Source organism: Mchenga conophoros, linkage group LG17 (assembly GCF_057382185.1).
Source record: "Mchenga conophoros isolate Kocher_MC1m ecotype Shallow Benthic linkage group LG17, M_conophoros_male_GT1.1, whole genome shotgun sequence".
NCBI classification, from domain to species: domain Eukaryota; kingdom Metazoa; phylum Chordata; class Actinopteri; order Cichliformes; family Cichlidae; genus Mchenga; species Mchenga conophoros.
Genome location: NC_140542.1, coordinates 30,432,342 through 30,452,731, shown reverse-complemented (window position 1 = coordinate 30,452,731; position 20,390 = coordinate 30,432,342). Strand labels below are relative to the sequence as shown.

The following is a 20,390-nucleotide window of genomic DNA, read 5'->3' as shown; positions in this document are numbered from 1 at the left end:
ATGTCTACATGTATAAATGCAATGAAGTGCTGTCAAGCGATTGGCTGATTAGATTAATTTACCAGTTGTTACAGCACCTGCAAAACCGCCACTTCCAAGTCCAACAGTGAGATTCAGTGTAGTGAATAATTAAACCCTGGTCTCAAGGACAAAAAAAAAAAAACCCAACTGCTTTCGCGGTATGATGCAATATGTTAGTGTCAGCTAATATATATGACTTTGCTGATGGTTTGTCTTCAGGATTGGAGGTTTTGACAGCTCGAGTCATCAGTACATTGCTGTTTACATTATACCTTGAGGTCTGGAGTCTAGACTAATTTGATATGCAGCCGAGAGTGAAGGCAGACAGGAGGGGAACAAAGTAAGAAAAGGAAGGTAAGAATAGAAGAAGAGGGAGGGCAAGAAGAAGGTGGAGGGAGGTGACAGCAGTGGCAGTTTGTAATTGTGTTGATGAAAACCAGAGCTCCTCTATCTCTCCTTCACACTCTCTCCCTTTCTTTCTCTTTATCTGTAGCCCTCCTCTCTCTCCCACCCCTCTCTTTCTCTCTCTCTCTCTCTGAGGCCCAAAATAATGAGGTCACTCCCCTCTGAAGGACCGTTCCAAATAAAAGCCCTCTGTGTCTCTCCTCTCTTATTCCATCTTGCTCTCACTCTTTCCTCATCCCGTCTTCCACGCGACAGGCCTGCTCCTTGCCGCACCCATATTAGGCCATGCAGCGTCTCTCTAACCCTCGCCTCCCTCCACTACGCACAAAGAGGTCTCTAAGTAAGCCAGCGTGTGTCATTGTTAACAAAAAGCCAAACTCACTGACTTTGATCTCTCTCCTTGTGTACACTCCTTGTGCACTCTGCGATGTTTATATATACCTATGCTTATGTAAAGATGTATTGCTGTGGTTAAAAATACTTCTCTGTTGAAACAACATGCTTAATATGAAGACTTTTTCTATACAAGGAGGTCAGAAACCAGAGTCTATATTATTTTGTGTTTTCCATCACAGATTTTAAAACCAACTCAGAGGTACTCCAAAAGCAGAAGAAATGTATTTGACTCAGTTTAATGTTTTTAAAGTGTACTCAAGTAAACCAAGATAATCATTGCTATGTAAATGCCTCTGTATCTCTTGTTTTGTGTACACTATTCCACCTTAACTTTTCACTCAGACCATTTGAGATCATCATCCTGATGACAATTTTTGCCAACTGTGTGGCCTTAGCTGTCTACATCCCCTTTCCTGAGGATGACTCGAACGCCACCAACTCCAACTTGGTGAGTAGTGCATGATATTTAAGCTCTTTTACAGCTCAGTATGCTCGCTTGCGGTTTGGTATAATAGATGCTGCTTGGTTCACTGGGTATGTTTTTGCAGTCCTGTTGCTTCGGCCTGACACTTGAGTTACCTTGTGTTTGTAGGGGGTGATTTATTAAGCAATTCATCAGCAGCATTTGCTGTTTTTCCTTAGCGTTCTAGCGTGTAATTTGCACATTTCCAGTTGATTCATCCTTGTATGATTTACTGTCATGAACTGTATGCGGTTTTGCCAAGTTAGCGAAGGTACAGCATAAGAATGAGCGAGTAAAATTAATGAAAGGCAGAAACTTTGGGGAAAACGGGCATGGAATTACCCTAATTTTTTGAAAAGGTTATTGATTATAACTTTTAACTTGAGTTCAGAGTTGTATGAAATATACAAAGCTTTGTGGGTTAATCTGCTCAAAGATGAGGCCTCATTTTTTGTGGGCAAAACCATCATTTTGGTCTGCACTGAGGAACTGCGAACTTTTGTTGGTGGCCTGACTTGACTTGTTTTAATTGGCTGATTTTCTTTCTTTCTTCTTTCATATTGTACTAAATGTTACATATTGAAGAAAAAATGAGTTATTAATAAAAAGAGATTTGCAAATTGTATTTTTGCATTGTTCATTCATATGTTAAGAGTTGATAAAAAGCTTTGTATTAAACCTTTGAAAAATTTAAATGGGTTTCAGAGCTACACTGACAGTAACCACAATGATGACACATTAAACTCAGCCACGATTTGATAAGCTTCTTGTGATGTTAGGAATGCTTGGCTTTTTCAGTCATAAAGTGTCCCCATAAATGCTCAGTGAGGCTGTGGTCAGGTGCTTGCAGATTATTACAGTCCACTTTAGTGGACTGAAGTGTTGTGTACTTCATTTAGCAAATCCCGCAACTGTGGTGAAGCTACTTTTCTGTCTTTCAGTGAAAATAATGCCTGATGTATTGATCTTTTGATTATGTGGTCAGTTTTGTTCTGCCTGACCGTGCTTGGGAAACAGCTGAACCAGTTTCCACAAAGCATTTGATGTGACTTACACTTCCCCCTAAGAATCCTTCAGCCTAGCCATGAGTTCATATTGAGAAGTCCTCTATTTAGCCCTCCTTTAGCACACTTGATTCTTCACATTTAGCGTCTCAGCTTCTTGTGTTTTAAAATGTTTCCAAGTGCTCAAAGGATTTCCAGGTTTCTATGACTGATATTCAGCGTGGTTCCAAACTTTTAGACTCGACTGTACATGTGATTTATGTGCGTCACATATGTGTGAATGTGTGTGTCAGCTGGCAAATGTATGCCAGTGTATAGTTACAGGGTTTTTCCTGGCTCGAATCTCTAGGGCTTGACTGTGACTGTTAAAATAGTGAGTCTATTTTAACTCATGTGACAGAAATCTATGCATTTTCTTGTTATTTCATAGAATTCTTCTATATTTGGTTAAAAACGAATGTTAATATAATGCTGGTGATCTTTCCTTTGGCTCTGGCTAAAACCTCTTTGGGAGATGCCAAAAAATCCTGTATGCAGACAAAACCTTATAGTTAGAGGAGACTAATCCCTCTGAGGCCTTGTAACATCTGGCACTCTGTTTCCAACTCTTTCTTTCCTTCTTCCTAAGGATATCTTGTACAACTCACACTTTACTATGGCCTTCACATTTCCACACATCTCTACATGTTTGGAGAATGGTTCCGTCTTGTCTTCTGAATACAAATAGCAGAAAAAGAGGCCCCATTTAGGCTTTTTTCACCTTGCATACTCATAATGTTGTGTTGGACTTACAGCACATCTGTGAATGATTAAATATTTGTTTTTATTTGTTTAACTGTATGCCAACCCTCTAATTTCTCGCATAAAGATACAGTGTCAGAGCAGGTGCATATGAGTCAGCAAACAGACAGCTGTTTTTTATCTTCTAGATCCATGCCCATCACCTACTCTCTCTGCTTATCACGCTTTGCTTTTTAGCTCTTTAATCACACTCTTTCATATAATTTGAAAGGTTCTATTTATGTTATCAAACCGTTAATAAGATTAGCAGCACAGACTGACAGAACTTGATCCTTCAGAGGCATCGAGAAAGGCTGAACTTTCAGGTGAAAAGCAGCTAGCGCAGTCATTCATGTTGGAAACCCAAATGGAAATTCTGTTTTATGTAAATATTATTTTGTCTTTCAGTGCAGAAGAGGTTTTTACTTGAAATCTGAACTGTGTAATAAGTCTCTCAGTTTTTCCCACCGTATGGAAGCACCGTAGAGGGCTTCAGTGTTCTGAAACCGTATAAAGCACAAAGCCCTGGCACACTGTGAGGAACACTGTTAGATAAAATGCAAGGCCTAAACAAAACTAGTGTCAAGTCATATATTTTAGCCAAGTTTTTCTTTTTTTTTTCTTTTTTGGACCCTACGGGTGGCCCCTCCCCACCTCCTAAGTTAATGAACAGATACAACACACACAACCACTACAGCTGTGCTCAATTAGTTTTATAACCTTCTGACAGACAGGAAGCAGTGCGCAGATGGACCAGAGTCTTAAATATACAGGCGAACCATGTATATGTAAGTGTCTGTGTCTGTGCAGTATTAACAACTAGGCAACTTAAATCAAAAAGTACTTTTTTTTTTTTAGGCGGGTGGGGGGATAGATCTATTGCACAGCTGTCTGGCTGATTAATGTGTGGAGGCATCAGTGGTTCAGATCTCGTTTCACTCAGACACAGATGTCGTCAAATGTGTGACGGTACAAAAAATATGGTGGTGGAAATATTCCTCAGAGGTTTTGGTGCATATTGGCATCATAGCATCACACAATTGCTACAGATTTGTCAGTCATGCATCCCTGAGGCAAATCTCCCGTTTTACCACATCCCAAAGGTGCTCTATTGGTTTGAGATCTGGTGACTGTGGAAGGTATTTGAGTGTATTGAACTTATTGTTATGTTTAAGAAACAAGTTTGGGATAATTTGTTGGAGTTTCCATAGTTGCTACTAAGGGGTAAAAAAGTGTACTAAACAAATATCCCCTATCCTATTACACCACCGGTAGCAGCCTACTCTTTGATACAAGATGGGATTGATCAATACTTGCTGTTTATGCCAAATTCTGACCTTACCATCTAAAATCGAGGCTCTTCAGACAAGGTGGCATTTTTCCCAATCTTCTGTTGTCTAGTTTTGGCAAACCTTTGTGAATTGTAGCCTCAGTTTGCTGTTTATTAGCTAAAAGGACTGACGCACAGTGTGGTCTTCTGCTGCTGTAGCCCATCTACTTCAAAATGTGATGTGTTGTATGTGTCTCAAAGATGCTCTTCAACAAACCTTGCTTGTAACAAGTGATTATTTGAGTTATTGTTGCCTTCCTATCAGCTCAACGCACCCTGGCCATTCTCCTTTGACCTCTGATATCAACAAGGCAATTTCACTCAGGGAATTGCTGCTCACTAGGTAATCTGTCAGACACCAAGGAGCATGAGGCAGTAAAAGGCACTTAAATCACATTTCTTCTCTATTCTGATGGTCAGTTTAAACTTCAGCAAGTAATCTTGACCTTGTCTATATGACTAAATGTGACAGGCTGGTTAGATACTTGCATTAATGTGCAGGTGAACAGGTGTACCTAACAAAGAGGCCAGTGAGTGTATTTTTGTCTTTATTCAAACATCTGCCACTAAACCGATACACCGTTTAATGCTTTTTAAATGTTTTTTGGTGTTTTTTTTGTGACAAACACATGTCAGAATGAGAACATCATATTTAATAACAGTGCCTTCATCTGATAATGCCATAAGGGCCTCTTAAGCATGTTCTTTATGTTTACGCTATTTAACAACTGGCCCTATTGAGCTTTTTTTTTTCATTGTGTTTGCACAGCAGTAATTAAACCAAAGACTGCCAGAATCCATATTACTTTCCACTTTTTAATTTGCCAGAGTGTCTATTGTGATCCTCATTATATTCACATAATAATTTAGAGGATGGCTTTATCCAGAGCTGCTTTGATTAAGGACACTAACGGCCCAAATGACTCTTAATGCACATTTAGGAAGAGGGAACCTGTGACCATATTGTTTAACCAGCAGGAAACTCAGTGGCATGATCATTCCCGTTACACTAAGATAAGTTAGTGTCACCTTTCCAGTGCTGCAGACTGTGAGACAGCCCTATAATGTTAGTTTGAACCACGGGAGTCTTATAAATACTGCCTTCCTCACAGCTTAACCTTAACCTTTTGTGTTGTTATTTAGTATTGTTGTAGCATTTTCCATCCTTGTTGGATATTGCTGCCATTAATTTTCTTTCCCATGTAGCTTATCATTATTATTTTTATCATTAAGTGTTTAGTCCCGTGTGATTTTGTTTGTTTACCAAAAGTTTTATTTCTTTCCATTTCTCCTTTTTTTATACAATTATCCTGCTGGTTGCATATGGCTGTTGCAGTTTGGAATCCATTTGCACAAATTTCTGCCTTACCGTCTTCACTGCAGCAATGACACACTCCCAAGCTACTTGTTTCTCTTTTTTTCTATCCACTATTTAGTCCACCCAATGATCGATGCCACCTGTCATCAGTCCATTCCTGTGATCTTGTCTTCTAAAGTTTTTTCATTGGCATTAAATAAGAAGAACTTGCAGAGTAGCTGCCGTCAACTACAAATGGAACTGAGGAATATTCAAAATGTTCTTACAGTTATACTTTTAAGTATACTTGTAATAATGTATTTATAAATATACTCCCCCTCAACCCTGCTTTAATCATACCTGAGTTTCAGATTCAGTGTGGCACCCCCTCAGTAGGTTTGCGAGTCCTTGTTATGTAATACCACAGATCTGTTGTATTTCTCCCAGTTCAAGATTTCTATTTCTGTCTGCATCCCATAATGTGCCGCTCTGTCTCCTTGACGACATGCCCAATAATAGCAGCAGGAGAGGTTGTCATGGATATGGTAACCGTAGTGATGCGCCTCATCTGTCCTTGGTTACAGATGGGAAGGATAGGAACCAAAGTGTGAGAAAGTCTCTTCTCTCAGGGAGGATATATATGCTGCACTTTGGATCGTTAAGTTTAGCGACCACATTTTTTTCCTTTTCTTTTTTTAACTGTAAAATTTTTAAAATTTAAATGTGAGGCTAAATTTAAACACGTTCACTTCACCGCTTCTCTCTTTCCCACCAACGCCTTTGTTCTATTCAGTCACATTTTTACTTCGCTGCTCTGACTAATCAGATCAATATCTTTTAGATTGACAGAATAATGTTGCCATAACAAAGCAATTAGCTAATCGATACATCAGACTAGACACTGAGTAATTGAGAGGAGGGGTAAGAGAGCTACTGTCAGCTCGCTGTGGCATCCTGTGTGCACAAATACACATAACTAGTTAAATTTCTTTTGCGTTTCACAAGGGGTATATTTGTGTGTATCTGTAGTGCGTGACGGAGTCTTCAGTGTTGGATGAAGTAGCTGCCGGCTCTGCAGAAGGCATGTGAAATGAGCACCTTTGTATAAATGAATCACCTGTTTGAGGGTAATGGACCCCGGCACATCTCATACACACTCCTACCCAGTCTCTGTGTCTCATCTTTGCTTTTCTATCAACAGCAGTATTTGTTAACACGGTTAATTTTTTTTCTTTAAAACCAAACAGGATTTTTCTCTTTTCTTAAAGTTTATGGTGCTAAACTATATTGAGTGACACATTTTTGCTTTTTAACCACCTCCTTTATTTATGGTACAGGTTTTGCTACATATTACAACAACTAAAGTACTGCCTGTCTGCTGGTCTGCAAACTCCCATACAATCAAGAGTTGAAAAACCAAACTTCCCACACTGGTACATCTTAGGTCCCTGAAGGTTCTTATCTATATCAGATATTATGATGTAATCATGATGCCTAGCAACCACCTACCAAAGGGCTAAAATAACTCATTTTTAGCATTTATGCACCTCATAAAAGCTTCTTGTTGTTTTAATTTCACACCAATCTAACTTATATCCACAATCCTTGAATATATATCTATATATATGTGTGTTCATATTATAACACCCTGCCTGTCAAACACTTAACGATGAACTAAAACGATATTTACATGGCAGAGCAGGACAAAGGTATAGGCATGTACGATTAATTCACTGTACATAACTTCAAAATTCATCTCTGATGATTGCATAACAATTTTTTTATTGGCTGTGCCTGTTCAATTTGAAAGTGGATTGTATTTGCAAAGATTTTACCTCTTGATGGGCCTATATGTATCCTTGGATTAGTTTTCTTTTAATTAAAGTAATGAAAATTCCATTACCCATTAGTATATATTATGTTTATATTGCACATAGTTATTAAGTATTATTTATCACTGGAGCGAGTTGGACTTAAATAGGCAGTTATCTCTCTGGACAGCAGAAACCCAAACTGAAAGCTCTGTTGCCTTCCTTTACCGAGGTTTACTGTGTTGATCATGACACTACGAACCACTTCTTTTTTTGCAATCGCATAAGGTCCCTTTGACAAGAACCTTTTACAAGGTGAAATTATAGAGTGGCATAGTTTGAAAAGCTGCTTCTTTGGTACTTACAGTAAGCATTTGCCTAGATAGGGTTTCTTACTGGCCCTGGGCCAGTGAGCCATTGTTTATGTTAAATTCTGACCTGCATGTTCCTCCAAATATTGCCTGGTAAACTCTAGACTCTCCACTTGTCTTTCTCCACTTGTCTTGTTGTCATCTCATCATTCGTGCTGTAGAGGATCAAGTTGACATGCTGTTCCATTGGGTGCTACTCTGCTGGTTGCTAGGAATGTCTATTTATAGACCTCAAGGAACGATCAGCATCTGTCTTTATGTTCACTTATCTAACCACATTGGGTCTATGTTTTCTTTTAGTGATAGTGATAGTGTGTGTGTGCGTGTGTGTGTGTGTGTGCGTGTGTGTGTGTGTGTGTGTGTGTGTGGTGGGGCGGTGTTGCACAGAAAATGACTTTTAAGCAAGAGATTGGAGCAACTAGGTGGGAGTGAAGGATGTTTTGACTGACCCCCAAAAATCAAGCACCTAGCCATCCAGTGTGGTTTTACTGACTAAACAAGTGGGTCGTTCTAAAGAGCTCACAGAGGGCAGCTATGATCCTCAGGTTATCTGTTAATCGAAAGGTTGGCGGATCGATCCCTGCCTCCTGTAGCTTGCATGTCAAAGTAACCCTGGGCTAGATATTAACTCCCAAGTTGCCCATGATGCCAGAGAAAGCACTTAGGCATAGATAATGTATGAATGTGTGTGTGAATGTTGCTTGAATAAGACTCAACTGAGTAGAAGCTGTTATGCAAGTACCAGTCCATTTACTGAATTAAAACTTTTATATTTATTCTTTTAAACTTTTTAAAACTTTTTACAGGATACCACACCTGCAACAAGTGAAAACTTTTCCCTTCTATATATTTCAACTCCGCTAGAAGTGGAAGACCACATAGAGCCACAGAGCAGTGTCGTCGAGCACTAAAGCACATAGTGTGTAAAAGATTCTGCTGACTTAATTATTTCAGAATTCCAAACTTCCTCTAGCATTAACATCACCATCAAAACAGTGCACCAGCGGCTTCATGGTCAGGTGTAATGTGTTGATGGCCCAGTACTTTTGTCCATATAGCTGCCTGTTTAATTAAAGGAAGCTTTTCCTGCTGCTGTTGCGAAGTGCTTGGTGAAAAGGGGTCATTTGATAGTTGGGGTTTTCTCTCTATTATTGTAGGGTGTTTGCCTTACAACAAGGGCCTGATGCGACTGCTGTTGTGATTTATAAATAAAATTGAGTTGAATTGAATAGCATACGATGCAGTGCGAAATACAACCGGTGACTCTTGCAGCCACAGCCTGCACTTGCCACTAGCAACCCACTGTTACCTGGTTTGGCAATGAACAAATTGCTTTACATATGCACAGGGAAGGGCTTTTTTTTCTTTCTTTCTGCTAGAGTGACTACCAATGTTCCATCTAATTTTCCATGTGTCTGAGCTCCCTGGGCGATCCCTTGGACCACTGTGAGAAACAGCAGACGTGTGGACTGTGGTCATGCCAGCATCAAATCCATCCAAGTCACATGGTTAAAATTATATTAAATTATAATTATATTAAAATAATCAAATTACAGCATTTACATCTATGTTAGACTACTTTTAATGAACTGCTTTAGCCCACTTACAATGAAAATTTAAAAAAAAATGACCTGTGTAGTATGTTAACACTTTTGGAGGTAAAAATAACTTGAACTCCAATTTTGAAAACACAAATTTTTTATTTATTTATTTATTTTTTATAAAGCTCTGACTTGTATTATGAGTATGAGCTGTGGTCTGGGAGAGAGTTCTGTAACTCTCTCTGCAAAATACAGTATATAAAGACAAATGTTGGGCAATTACGTCTTCAAAAAAATGACTGAGTTTTGCAAACAACACAGCTTTTTGCAGCTGTTTACCTAAAAATGCAGCCAAGGCATTTTTTTAAACAAACATTTCAAAATAGTTACAGAACAATCAGCTGTTCTGCATCAAATTTGATGCCACACAAATTATTTGTGCCACTCCAAAAAATAATTTCTGTCCACATAAAGGAGAACAACAGCCTGATACCTGCAGGCCTGACAGCAGGAGATGTATCACTCCTGTAACACCTGTAACATTCAGCAGTCGCCTCATTGTTCTGACACACACAACAAAACTATTGACTACACTACACACTAACTACACAAGATTTGCGTCGCAAATCTCTCACATCTCAAAACACCGCCGTCACTCCAAAAAATTCCTCCCGTTTCTTAACAACTAAATGCCACGTTGCCATATAATTTTTTGATTGGTCGACATGGTACATTTTTTGACCAATAGGAAAGGGTGGAGGGTTTTTTTGGTTTCATCTTTGCTCACAGGCGGAGAGTGCTTTCGAGATTTTTCCTTATAAAACGCCGTTTTTACTGTTTCTTCCAGCAGTAAATATAAACAACGATAGTATTCAGGAAGAAAACCAAACATAGCAAATATTTTTTTATCATAATTCTGGTTTTACGTGGCCTATCAACACAATTTAAAAACTGGTATAAAGTCCACATTTTTCCCGTCAATGTCCTGCTCACATCTCCAATGGTTGTACACGTTGTCATTAACGTGGCGTCAGTCCTCATCAGCCACGCCGTTTTGCCAGCTAAAACACCGGTGTCGGCACATAAGGACGCTGCCATAGCCTGTCAACGACATTGATTAGCTCGGTATATGGGAATGTAAATCGTGTGATTGGCTGGACTATGGGATAAGGTGGCATCATTCTAATTATATACGGGAGCAGCCAGTCACTTACTTACTAACACTGCAAAACAGAATTGTTAAAGTTTTAATTTTAATTTCGATTCAGGTTAGATTTGTGCGCCGAGACCGTGCCAACAGTGCGCAATTGCGCACACGCGCAGCTTAGAGGGAACATTGGTGACTACTATGAAATAAGATAAGATAACCTTTATTATTAGTCCCACACGTGGGAAATTTGTTTTGTCACAGCAGGAAGTGGACAGTGCAAAAGTTATGAGGCAAAAATTAGAATACAATAAGAATAAATACAGTACACAACTGTACAGAATAGAATAAAATAAAATACTATATACAGTAGAATAAAATAAAATAAATATACAATAAGATAAAAATAGAATACAAATACAAATACTATATACAACTGAGTAAAAATACAACGATGACAGAAAGGATTATTGCACTTAGTATTATTGCATATGTATGGATGTGTGTGCTTGATCAGTTAAAGTCTTTATTATGGAGTCTGACAGCAGTGGGGAGGAAAGACCTGCGAAATCTCTCCGTCCCACACGTCTGTGTGTCTGATCATCTCCTTCAGGGTTTAAATTAATTCAGTACTTTGTGTACTAGCAAAGACAAATAAAAAAAATGTAGTTGGCATGCAGTATTTCCATACATGGTGCTTAGCCACATAGAGATACTGGATTGTAGCTCCCAACTCGCTCCCAACTCATCATCACAGTCTTGACCTTGCAGGATAGTGCTGGAGAATAGACTTTTGCCAGATGAGGAAGCAAATGTGGAAGTAAATACTTAAAAAAAAAATTGGTTAGTGTTTGGTTGGTCCAGCTACCATTATTATTTAAAAAAGCAAAAAAAAAAAAAAAAAAAAAAAAAAAGCAAAAAAGAAAGCTGATCCTTTGCCTACATATTTTTGTATTCCAAAGGAAATCTTTTTAGGAAGAGTACAGGAAATAAAAGGGATAATTAATTTAAGTGTTTAGCAATATCTGCTTGTGTAGCTAACCATTTTCACATTCACACGTTTGTGCCAGGGGGAAAAAAGTGCGCTTTGACACTCAGTTTGTTTTCACACTGTTTTGAAAAGCTTTCATGGCATGGTTGTTAAACAGGAACCATTTGACTAAAGCAGAACATTTTATTATCCGCTTCGGTGATATCATTGTTTTGAACTGAAACTACACTTAAGGAAGAATTTTTCTTCCTTGCTAACCTCAGTCTGCCCCTCCCTCCCTGAGTCTTTCTCTCCTTCCCCTCACTGTGCTCCTCTACCTCTTATAAAAATGAAAGATAAAGACTAAATGATGGCAGCTGTGGCACCGCATCCATTACAGAACCACCCTTGCCCTCCTCCCCCTTTCCTCCTCCCTTACTTTTTAATAGTCCCATTTTGATGATAAAGATTTGGAGATTTCCACACAAACCTCCTGACCTCTGCCTCATTTTTTTCTCTTCTTTTTTTTTTTGCGTGCATCTTTCTTTTTTTTTGTGAAAACACTGTCTTAAGCATGTATTTCATGATTCCTGAGCAAATCCCTGGAAACTATCCTATCCTACACCCCCTGCTTATGCCAAATCTGCATAACACAAACCCCTTTGAGTTCTAAGCCATGTTTGTGTGTATATTTGTGCATATGTGTGTGTGTATTTGGTGCATTTTTTGTGTGGGAGGAAATATGTATATATAAGGATGTACCATACATGCTTGTAGATTTGAATTGCTGCATTGGCATTCAGTGCTGGAGTAATTTGGCAAGTGAGTAATGCTAAATCAGGTCAAATGAGCCTTATGAAACTAAAATAAAGTTTTCCTAACGCTCATGCCAATGTAGGAAATAGCATTACATAACTGTCTGAAATAGTTGATGCAGAGGTGAATTTTTTTTAAATCGTTTGTATGACGTTCCAGATGTGCCAGCAGTAATGTGGAGAGAGACAGAGAGGTGGTGAGAAAGACAGGGTGACAGAGAAGGAAGAGAAAGAGAGGATATTTTTACTGAGCTAAAAGTGTCCACCTCTGCCTCTGTTCGACCCACATTAGAGCTCACACAGAGCACGCAGGGAGATGAAAGAGTTATGTCTCTGTCCATCACTGAAACTCTGGTTCTCACTGCAACCTTTCCACAGGGAGCCGTGTCAGTCTTAATGTCCCCATTTCTATCAGGAGCATACTTGTCTTAGTTTGCTATTATGACAAATACGGTCGGCTTAAACTTAATGGCTCCTCTGCCCAGTAGGAAAAGCAGTTCATCATGGTAAGAGCAAACAAATCACAGAGCAGAGCCAAACATTACACATGTGTTGTGTAAATGTAATTATTGCAACATGCATAGAACGTCATAGAGATAGTGATAAAATTGAGCATGAATCAGCATGAGATTAAATAATGAATGAGTGATCACCAAGACAGTGGGTGGTGCAGAGGTTAGTTTCAAGTTCTGAATAAAATATAATGTTTAATTTTACTAAACCACCCTGGAGAAATTTGAATTTGACCTATCTATATTATTTTAACTCTGGCAGCCACATTGCTCCCAAGTGATCAAGGACAATGTAATGTGCACTGTCACGGATGGAGGCAATGAATGACTTTGCTCTTTTTAAAGTAGAGAGGCAGCTTTTACGACATTTCAGGCACATGTGTGCAAAAGCAAAAATGTACATATTAGTTATTCCACTGGTTTCTCAAGTCTGAAGTCCCTAAGCAAAGTAAAGAGCAAATGCAACCCATCAATAATGACACTTTGGCTTGGATCAGCAATTCCATACCAGCGTCTATTTAGTAAGCTGTGTTCTGTACTGTGACTGGGAGTCATTCCCAGAAAGTTGATTCTATTCAGATGGACGTAGGATTTTCAGTACAAGAAACATTTCGTCGCTCATCCAAGTGACTTCTTCAGTCTTGGCTGGCTGCATGTTTCCCCAACCTCAGAAAAAGTACAGTTGCATAACAACCAAAACTAGCACCATTTGCCTAACAATGAGCAATGAGCTTAGTTTCACGATTACTGATGCGCAAACTGATTGAGATTCTGGGAATTGCTGCAGTCGTGGCATTTTGAGATCTTACAGTGCTGTGATTGAAGACACTTTCTAGGATTTTCTTACCTGGATTATTGAGCATGTGTCAGGACACTGTGAGTCATTCTTTTTATGTGCAGTCCAGCCAGATTTAGACATTTATTAAATTTGATTATGTAGGACAGCGGTCCCCAACCCCTGAGCCCGTTTGGTACCGGACCGCGTGAGTTGAGGCTCGGGTGTGAAATTTATGGTTTTCAAGGTTTTTATCGGTTTTTAGCGTTATTTTTTTAAAAAGTTTTTATCGTTAACTCTGTTTCCCTGGGTCTTTTCCTGTGTGTTGTGAATAATCTTATTTTTTTTGGTACTGGTACTGGTTTTGCCACCGGTCCGTGGCACAAAAAAGGTTGAGGACCGCTGCTGTAGGAAATATAGATTATCACGTAACTGAATTTACGAGATCATCCAGACCTGTTGTGACAGATAAGACCTTATTCAACTTTCCAAATGAATTTCAAAACAAGTATTGGATCTAGGATCTATAGGGGGAAACCAGTAAAAACATGAAAACCAGGCTTCATAACATTACACACATGTGCCTAGCAAATTGTGTATTTAGCAAATATCAGAGCCATGGCAACACATTGGTAATGGAAGATCACAGTAGATCTTTGGGTAGTTTAGGGTCGCAAACAGATGCCTTTTTTAATCCAGACTAATATTTGACTAGCCATAAAAGCCTGTTGTGACATCACGAGGAGAAATGCAAACTCTGCACCAGGTCATTTCGGCTCCCCCCGCTCCCCATTCCCCCGCCTCCATCCTTCCCCAAGCAGCAGGAAGCAGACTCGTCAGCAACAGATTTGCAGAATAACATGTTTTGTTTTGTTTTTCAAAATCAGCATGAAAATTGTTGTTGCTCTGTCACTCTGTGGTCACGCTCCTGCTTGTGGTTACTTTTTCGAAGCCCTGAAATGAAGTCTCAGCTCACTTGCTCACTGAATTAATAGGTGAAGCTGTGTTGCAGTGTGTACTCGTTCTGTTAGGGAGAAGTAGCTGTCATGTTGGTGTGGTATTCACTGACATTTAGCCATCTGGTCGTGGTTCTGGCAGCCATGCACTCTTTTTTTTTCACTCCCGTCCCTCTCTGTCGTGCTCTGTCTTGCTGTTACACGCAGACATGCAATGTAAAGGTTTTCATAGATGTACTCTATACACGTGTGTTGAAACTGTTGACAGTGTGCATTAGTATGATGTAGAACATTAGTGTGTGTAAGTGTGCGTTTGTGTCTATCAGCACACTTGCTAGCGTGCTTTGTGTGTTTTGCCTGCATCATCAAAGGGCTGGGTTCCCATAGAAACAGATGTTTCCATTTTCCTCCTTGGTGGCAACATGTGACACAGTGTTTCATTGTGTTTATTTCTGTTTTTCTGTGATATACACAGAGATTCTTAACATAGGGACATGTATTTTTTGGATAAATACATAATGAGGTAAATACAGGTAAACATCTCTATCCCTTTTTGATAACCCTTCTTAAAACTAAACCAACCACAGCGGATATGTACATAAAAGTTAAGCACAAAGAATGTTTTTTGCTCACTATGAGAAACAAAATCCTTACGTTTTTTTTTTTACATTCATCATTTAGACCCACCTGGCATAAAGTCAGCAGCTCCAGGATTTGTTTTATTCTTATGATGACTCATTCACTATGTAATAGTGATTTCACATCAAAAGATGAATATCAGTTAGCTTTTGCCGCTGGGTCTTTATCGTTCATTGTTGAGAGGCTGGTGGGAGGCAGATTGGTCATGATCAATAGAGTGGCCTTGTTCATACTGTAAATTGCTGCTTCCACTCATATCTATTCACTGAAATCAGTTTAGTGTGGAATCAATAAGCATAAAAAGCATCTACTGTTTTCTGACAGGCAGCAGAGTGGGAGCATTTGTGATTAATGCATTGAGTACACAAAACCTTTGAAACTGTTGGATAACAAATATGGAAGTTGCAATTGATTTTCAGTTCTTATTTGCCGTACTACTGGCTAAATTAAAACTAATCAAAAATACTTGTACTGTTACTGATTTCATTCAAAATCTGAAGAAGCTTGATAAACACCAAGGGCCGAGAGAATAGTGAAGGTGAAGCGTGAAGGGAACAGTAGTCACTGTGGTAATCAGAAGACATGGGACAGTAGACCCCAAATTGGGTGTGCAGACTCCAGGAAAGATATCTGAGTTTTGCGCAGAAAAGTGCAGTACTAGGAATAGCTAAAATACTACCAGGTAGACGACCTGAGCTTGAAGGACAAGACAATATATACATGAAAATAAAACTTAAAAACATAAATATATATACTTATTCAGTAAAAAAGCTAACATAATGACACCAATTATATCTCTCTCGTCTCCCACACTTTCTTTTCCTGTATCCGGCTTTGTAGGACAAATCAGGTGTGTCTATCCATGTGTGTGTGTGTGTGTGTGTGTGTGTGTGTGTGACAGCGACCTCCCTCTGCTGCACCCCCCGCACCCTCCCGCTCCTGGGAGGTGACCCAGTTTCCCATGATCCAGTGCGGCTGCTTCTGCTGCGTTGTTGCCGTAGCAATAATGCAAGGTCCTTTAATGCCGACTGTGGCTGTGCCATGAATAATGGATAGAGAGAGTGACAGAGTATTAGACGCAAGGAGAGGGAGAGAGATAACAAAGAGAAGAAGTGATGGAGAGAGTTGGGATACTGAAGGAGTGTGTGGGTAGACGGGACAAGAAGTCCGAAATGGAGGAGACGGAAGAGGGGTAGGGGAAGAGAGATGAAAAAAGTACTGAAAGGAGAGGTGGATGACAAAAAGAGAGATGAGAAGGGAAAAATGGACCAAATATTCGAACTACTGAACCATCTACAGTCAGTTCAATAACAGCAATTTTGTGCACTTTGTCTCTCAAGACAGTAGCATAAGACTAGGCAAACAGCCAACAGGTCTTACTACTGACGTTAAACTTACCTTTAACTGAACATTATATATTATTGCCTGTAAGACTGTATCTGTTCTATTAGAATATTTGTATTTTATGTGTTTGATTTATGGCAAAGGAAAACTTTTTCTAAGGATGAATTCAGCTGGTTTAATTATTATTGCTGTTATTATTACAATGACATTACTCTCTTCGTCTTAGTTGTCTTTCTGTCTTTGATGGACTCGTCATAGAGTTAAACACTCTTTAAAAAGCACAGTAATTAGAGCTGTGTATTTGAAAATGAGCCCAGCAAATAGTAGTAACAGACGTGTTTACATGCGTTACTATTTCATATCAACATGGCTGCTTTGAGAAATTGTTCTTATTTTCAGATTTTAGCTTGTACCTTCGGTCCTGGGAAAAGGCCATGCCGATCAGCTCCTGTCTATGTCATTACATTTGCCTTCGAGGAAGTACACCGTTTTCTTTTCAGTGCTTTTATTGAGCTCCGTTTTGTTGTCTTGCACTGTAGCTTCTGAGGCGTTGAAGGGGTTCGTTTCAAACAAAACACACTTAGGTCTTCTTAGAATTCAACCAGAGGTCTGAGTGACTTATTGGTGGTCTCACGTACATCAGCGTCCTGCCACGAGGAGATGAGAGTCTGACCTTTCTGTCATTTGAAAGGACTTGGGAAATGGCCATCTGCTGCTCGAGGACCCTGTCAATCATGACCTGCCTAGATCCCCAAATAGTTGTCTTAGCAGACGCTCAGGCACATTCACCTTCTCCTGTGCTTCTGTCCACCTTCCTATAGAGCCTGATTGGAATATAAGTTGTGGGATCCTTTGCTCAATTCTACAAGATTACAATAAATGTGAACATATTTAATATCACAAGGATGTGCATTTGTGTTAGTGTGTTCTAAATGGATGGGTTAGAGACTGCTACTATACAGTCAGTGAGTAAAAGTGTGTGTGTGCTTGCTTTTATGGCTGCTGTGTAGCTTGTATTAAATCTCTGTTACTGCTGACTGCAGCAGCCACCTGTTGAATAGCATTTTCACACACTCGCACAAACACACACACACACACTCGTTCTGTGCAGCCGACACATACATACAGGGGCATGTAGAGGTGACTGCCTTTTACCTTTCTACCAGAGCTGTCAATCCTTGTGATGGCATAAAGTTTGTACATAAGTGGGTCTGAACAGGCAAAACACACGCACGCACAAACAACAAAAGCCTTCTCATTGGGTGTTGTGAATAATATATTTCACTTTATCCGAAAGGCTTTAAAGTGCCCACACAGCATTTTTACTTCAAAGCATGGTGTTAGCACATTTGCTTAGTAAAAACAATTAAAGAAAAAAAAACACAACATGTAAGCAACCATCAATGCTTGGTGAACGGATGTTGCGGGGGCTAAAACCATGTTTAGTCTCTCGGTTTTCCTGTAGTAAATTTTTTATTGCGTTAACTGCATGTGCATAATTATGAAGAGCCAGCTCTAAGTCTGTAATAGCCTTTTTGTTGTAAACCAAGACCTCTTTACAGACAGAGCGACAGTGTCACTGCAAGATCTGCAGGACAGTTAAAAGTCTCCGACTGCAGTTTCGTCTCACACAAACCTAATCGACACGGAGGAATTTGTTCAGAAACTACATTTTAACACAAGTTTTGTGTTTCTTGCAAACACTTTTTATACAGTATCGTGCAAAAGCGGAGCCACTATTCATTTCTTTCGATTTTGCTAGGGGAATAGGTCAAACAGGTTGAAACGTGCAAACATAAATGGAAATAGAGTATATAAGGCAAAAAAAAAGGGTTTTGTTCAGTTCTAACCAGCTTGAAGGTAAACATTGGGTATGAACACCTTTATTTTTCAGCATAACCTGAACTCTCTTAGGCAAGCTTTCTTGCAATTTATTCAAGCAGTCTTCAGGAATAGTTCTTCAAGTTTCTTGAAGGTCTTTCAAGGCTTTTCTTTGGATGTTGGCTGCTTTTGTTTCACTCTCTGTAAAGATGATCCCACACTTCCTGAATATTCTTGAGCTCTGGGGAGGCCAATCCATGACTGATTCCATTATGTTTTTTTCTATCCATGTATGCTTTTACTGCATTTGCCATGTACTTAGGATCATGGTCATGCTGAAAAATGAATATCTTCCCAATCAGATGCTTTCCGAATTCTGATGGTACTTTTCTGCTTTCATTATTCCATCAATTTTGACAAGTTCCCCAAACCATGACAGAGCCTCCATGGTGTTTTACTGATGGCTGCATGCACTCATTCATGTCCTACATAAATATTGAAAATTTGAGACACAAATTCTAAATTTGGATTAATCACTCCATAACACAGTCTCGTTCAATTTTAACCTTCCACCAAGCTTCAGCAAACAATAGGTCGGGTGAAGGGTCAGATGTATGTCTCAGGTCCTGTTTCAGGTTTTTGTGGGATTTTTCCTATTTCTTAAGGATATGACTTTTAAATACTGTCAGGTACAAGAACTGGACTGAAAATGAAAAAAAAAAGCAGAGAAATGTCCAAAGAAAAACTTTTAAGATAAGATAAGATAAGATAAGATAAGATAAGATAACCTTTATTAGTCCCACACGTGGGAAATTTGTTTTGTCACAGCAGGAAGTGGACAGTGCAAAAGTTATGAGGCAAAAATTAGAATACAATAAGAATAAATACAGTACACAACTGTACAGAATAGAATAAAATAAAATACTATATACAGTAGAATAAAATAAAATAAATATACAATAAGATAAAAATAGAATACAAATACAAATACTATATACAACTGAGTAAAAATACAACGATGACAGAAAGGATTATTGCACTTAGTATTATTGCATATGTATGGATGTGTGTGCTTGATCAGTTAAAGTCCTTCTGAAACCTTCTAAACCTGCGGCTCAGGCCATTTTAAACAATTACAAGAGAGTCTGGCTCTTTGGAACCAAAATGTAAAGACATAACTAATGTGTGCCTACACTTTTAATTGTAGGAGATCAAATATGTTTTGTTGTTGTTGTTGTTGTTGTTGTTGTTTTCAAATGTCTAGTCCACCTTTCTGTTCAGGTTGTAGCTAAATGTAATGGAACAGATTCCTAAACCTCCATGAGGGTGTATCTTTCCTCTTTCACTGATTGATCATTGTATCTATAAAATGTCAGTGAACAGAAAAATAATGTTATTACATTTTCCAGAGCCAAAGGTGGCTTTTTATGAAATATAATTTTGTCTGGCTACTGATAAAAAAAACTTTTTATGGATTCATGAAGAAGGCACAGTTCAAAGTGGTTGACCTTAAACACATCTGCAGCACACACAAGCACATTCTGCACACTTTATCCTTCCAAACATCACATTATTCAGAAGATTAAGCAGCACATGGCTTCACGTGTTCGGTATTAGCCTTTACTATTAGTTTCACCAAGGCAGCTTGACAAGGACTCTGATGTGTGTGTGGGAGCCAAAGTATGAGACACAGACAGTGAGATGGGCAGAATAGACACAAGTACAGTATGCAGAGGAGCAGTAGCTCACATAAAAAAAATGTATATTTTTAAGTAATGTAAAAGTATATATATAATACTATATTTTAACTTTAAGGCTTTTTAGAGTGGTCACAATCAGAGTTGAAGCAGAACATGTCTCTCAAGAAGTTTTAGTATTGTTTATATATATTGCTAATATGACATTTTTACTTGGTTATGAAGCCTTTGAAATACACTGAGGTGATTATTTTGTGCATGTAAACACATAACATATTATTTTGTGCACCCTGGG

The 20,390-nt window shown here is 38.9% G+C and overlaps 1 protein-coding gene across 2 annotated transcripts in view; it reads left to right on the top strand.

Moving 5' to 3' along the window:
- cacna1c (calcium channel, voltage-dependent, L type, alpha 1C subunit) overlaps positions 1-20,390 on the top strand; it is a 226,021-nt gene that overhangs the window by 70,983 nt on the left and 134,648 nt on the right. For both annotated transcript variants that reach the window (XM_085251617.1, XM_085251618.1), the window contains exon 3: positions 1,165-1,270. In XM_085251617.1, coding sequence (XP_085107743.1) covers positions 1,165-1,270 — 106 coding nt within the window. The remainder of the gene's footprint in view (positions 1-1,164; positions 1,271-20,390) is intronic.